At 41.4% G+C, this 3,814-nt stretch overlaps 1 protein-coding gene across 1 annotated transcript; it reads right to left on the bottom strand.

Moving 5' to 3' along the window:
* Positions 1-2,546: 2,546 nt before the first annotated feature.
* Tpd52l3 (TPD52 like 3) lies at positions 2,547-3,200 on the bottom strand. The gene has a single exon (XM_046445852.1). It carries the CDS (start codon positions 3,198-3,200, stop codon positions 2,547-2,549), a length of 654 nt encoding a protein of 217 aa, XP_046301808.1.
* Positions 3,201-3,814: the final 614 nt, after the last annotated feature.

Here is a 3,814-nt window from a genome sequence, read left to right as displayed (position 1 = left end):
ACAAGAATTTATTGAGTATCTACTCTAACCCAGGCATACATGAATGTAATGATCAACAAAAATAGATATATGCTTTATTGCTCTCATGCTGGGCACTGTGGTACGTTCTTGTAATGCCAGTTACTTAGGAGGCTGAGACAGGAGGATTGTGAATTTGAGCTTATTCTGCACAACACAGTGAAATGTTGTCTCAAAAAAAAGTTGAGAAAACTGTTACAACATTTTTATGAATTATTAAATAAAACAGAGCATATTTTAGTTTCAATCCATGATGTCAGTCTGAGATTGTCTGTAACATACACCTTTCTGAAATATAAGATTAAAGCCTTTGACTATTGAACTACTTTTGTAACAAGAACTTAGACTTCACTTTTGCCTGAATCTATGCCTCTATTTTGCATCTGTCTCCTTTGTTGAGTCACCTTGGATTCAAGGAACAACAGGTCTGATCAACAGGTCTCATCTTATGATGAGTTGAAACTATCCCCAAGCTAATAGCACCTTTTTTTTTTTTTTTTTAATCCCTGACAAGGCTGTGTCTGACAAATCCCAAGATAATGATGGGTCAGATCATACTTGATCAAGATCGCCTGCTTTGGCAGCGGGGCAAATCCTCCAGCTATGCAATCCCCAACCTCTGCCCTTGTTTCCCTCTCTATAAAATCTCAAAGTCATTTTCTGTCCCTCAAAGACAGAGCTGAGCATATGGATCTCCTTGTCTTCCTGGTGTAGCTACACTGATTAAAAGTTCTATTTCATTCATTTCACTGTTAACCTTTCTGTTTGGTTTTTGGGGTAGTGACTGGACCTGATTTGTTGACAGTCCAGTCAGGCCTCTGGCTTAGGACTCAGGTAACAGTTTTAACTTTTTACTTGCAGTAAGTTTGCCTCTTATTCTCTAGCACATGAAAACATAACAAAATTTTAAAACACAGCATGTAAAATAATTATGCATCTTGTTTTAATTCTAGCAAAAATCTGTTTTCAGAGATCTGTTGGTTGGGACACATCAGTGACTTTACAGTTTACCAAATGCTTTTGCATTTATAACAGTATTTGTTTTCATTGTAGAAAAACCAAAGGAACATAGGGGGAACATTCAATAATCAACGAAACCGGATCACCTTCTTAAGCTAGAGAGATTACCTTTAAGCAATTAGAGGCTATTGAAATGTAACCAAGAAAAGAAAAGTTCTAGGCACTCTGCTAGAGTCAATAAGTCACAAATTTTAGGTAGTATGATTAAAGAAAGTAAAGAAGTTGCCAGGAATTGGCATTTTGAAAATGGAAAAGAAAAAAATACAAACCTAAAAAAATTAATAGCTTTGTGAAAATCAGATATCAGAAAATTTGAACCAACTGAAACAAGGTTCCCACTGACTTGACAACTCTAGGAGGATTGGGTTCTACTTCCTTCTCGGTTAGGGTTAGCTAAAGACAAGGGCAGACTTGTAGTCCAATAGAGTAAGATATATATAACATCCTATATATATATTATACAATCAGTTAGATCCATTCACAGGCATAACAGCCAGTATTACAGGGGACAGGCATTCTTTTAAAAATATTGCTTAAGACAGGGGCTTATCTTTCTTAAATTTGGCTATACTATTTCCCTCCAACCTCTCAACTAGAAGGAATTGCTGCAGAACAGACATACAATTCTCTCCTTTTACGTGACATGCTCCTATGGTAGAGACACGTTACCAATGTTATGCTTTAAAACTTTCACTTTAATATAAAAAGAGATTAAAGAGCACAAGTCAAAGTAAACTTGCAAATTTAGTTTGGTCTAAAATAGTAATCTCCTAAATTAAAGCCAAGTTACTTTGCTGAATCGGGAGATTTGAAAAAAATTAAATTTTATAAAACTTACAGTATTAGTGTTAACAATTACTCCACTAACTACTAATTTTTTCTCCTTTCTGGGGGTCTCAGAGAAAATGGAGTTTTCTTTATCATTAAAAAAAAATAAAAGTTGTAGGGCTAGGGATGTAGTTCAGAGGCAAAGCATTTGCACAGCATGCATAATGCCTGGATTTGATCCCCAGCATTGCAAAAAGTAAAATAAAAATTGTAGGCCAGGTGGAGTTTCAAGTTGACTTGAAAGAAAGGAGATAGGAGGAGAAAAAGCACAAATTATTTAATAACTTTTCCCTATACCTACTTCCTAAACAGAAATCTACTTTGGTCTTCTAATAAGACTAGTTTTCCAAGAGACTTTTGGGCTTTGGCCAAAGACCCCTCTTGGCATCATTGTGCTATCCATTAAACCCAACCCCAGAAAAGCTAGTATAGAGATATATTTCATCTATATATTTTAGTGTAAAATAACTAGGTACAAAACTTTGGGTTCTCTATCTAACAGCAGCAAATATCTATGTACAAATGGGCACTTCTTTTCTTAAAACCGGACTCTGTCCATTTCCTGAATTAACTTTACCAGTGTGGTTGGGTTTCTTGTATTTGCTGGGCAGATTTGCAAATGTGATGAGGGAAGGGGGTCCTTGCGTTGGTTTGCTGGCCAGGCAAGGTTAATAAAGGGCTCATTCTGGTTCCACAAAAGGGAGCAGGTGATCTCCAGGCCCTGGTACATTATCATCCTCATTCTCTGGAACCGGGAGCGTATCATCCCCACTCCCTGCTGCAGAAGGAAAGCAGTCACTGCCAAGCTCTCTGCCACCTGCGACTCTGGACTTGATCGTTCCCATTAGACCTTCAAAAGATCTGAAAGTGGCCAACTTCTTCATGTCCCCAAGTTTCCTGCAGATGACAGAGCTCACGGTGGACAGGGCAGCTGATGTCTTTTGTTTCATGTATGCGTTGGAGATCTGAACATCGTGCCAACTCTTGGACAGATTCTGCCTCAGACCCACCAAGGCCGTGAGGCCCAACTTCCTCTTGAGCTCTCCACAGCGCCTCTCTTTGGCTGCCAACACTTGGCGAAGAGTGAAGATTTCCGCCTCTAATTTAATGAGCTCTGATTTGAGCTCCATTTGCTCGGCCTCGGTTAGATCTTCGGGTTCAGAAGTTGGGCGGAGTTCATATGTGCCCACAGAGGTCTGTGCCATGACATCTGGCGTGGCGAGGGAAAGATCTTCATTCAGGGAGTCCAGGTCCAATTCTTGGTAGAGACAGTCCGATTCTTGGCCCACGGAGAAATAAGTTTGGCGGACAGGGTCAAGTTCTTGGCCTGCCATCTCGGATTCCTGGTCAGCCGGGTGGGGCTCCATTCCTTGGCCGCAGAACTGACAACTCGGCGGGTGGGGTCGAGGTCCCAGCCGGACGCGGAGGTGTGCAGGCCTTGGGCTGGGCCGCTTCCGGGCGGCGGGGTTGGAGGTCGCGCGGGCCGCGCCTGGCAGAGGGGTACTTCCGGCCACGGAATCGCACTCACCTCAGGGGCCACCCTTACTAGTGGAGATGCCTGGGCATCATAAGGTCTTTGTGAGGTAGGCGGTGCCGCCATTATTATTGAGAGTAGGGAAATTTACTCTCCTGCTCAGTAAGCGACAAGTCCTGGTGTTCAAGTAGTCTGGCACTTCTTTTTACACCAGTGGTTTTCAGAACCTTCAGAATCGGTTGAACCCTTGTGCTAACAGAAATGTTTGCAAAACTCCAGTACGTAAAGTGAGTAAAGCCCAGAGTCTCAGAGTTTGTCCCCTTTCCTATCTCCCTTTCCTAAATTTTCAAAGGTGAGAAGCTCTCATTACTACTCATAAAGTGAATTTGTGAAGGTGGTTGCACAGAACTCAATATGAATAACACCATCTCAGTGAAGTATCAGTAGTGCTAGAGACCTGGAAGAGCAGTATTC

Source organism: Marmota monax, unplaced genomic scaffold (genome assembly GCF_021218885.2).
Source record: "Marmota monax isolate L192 unplaced genomic scaffold, Marmota_monax_Labrador192_F-V1.1 WCK01_AAM20220418_F8-fsc00124, whole genome shotgun sequence".
Lineage (NCBI taxonomy): Eukaryota > Metazoa > Chordata > Mammalia > Rodentia > Sciuridae > Marmota > Marmota monax.
Note: the sequence above shows the minus strand (reverse complement) of the source record. Positions and strands in the feature narration are given on the sequence as shown.

What these genes read in the sequence shown, in the direction of transcription:
- Tpd52l3 (XM_046445852.1), bottom strand. Translation starts at nt 3,200, where the DNA reads ATGGCAGGCCAAGAACTTGACCCTGTCCGCCAAACTTATTTCTCCGTG.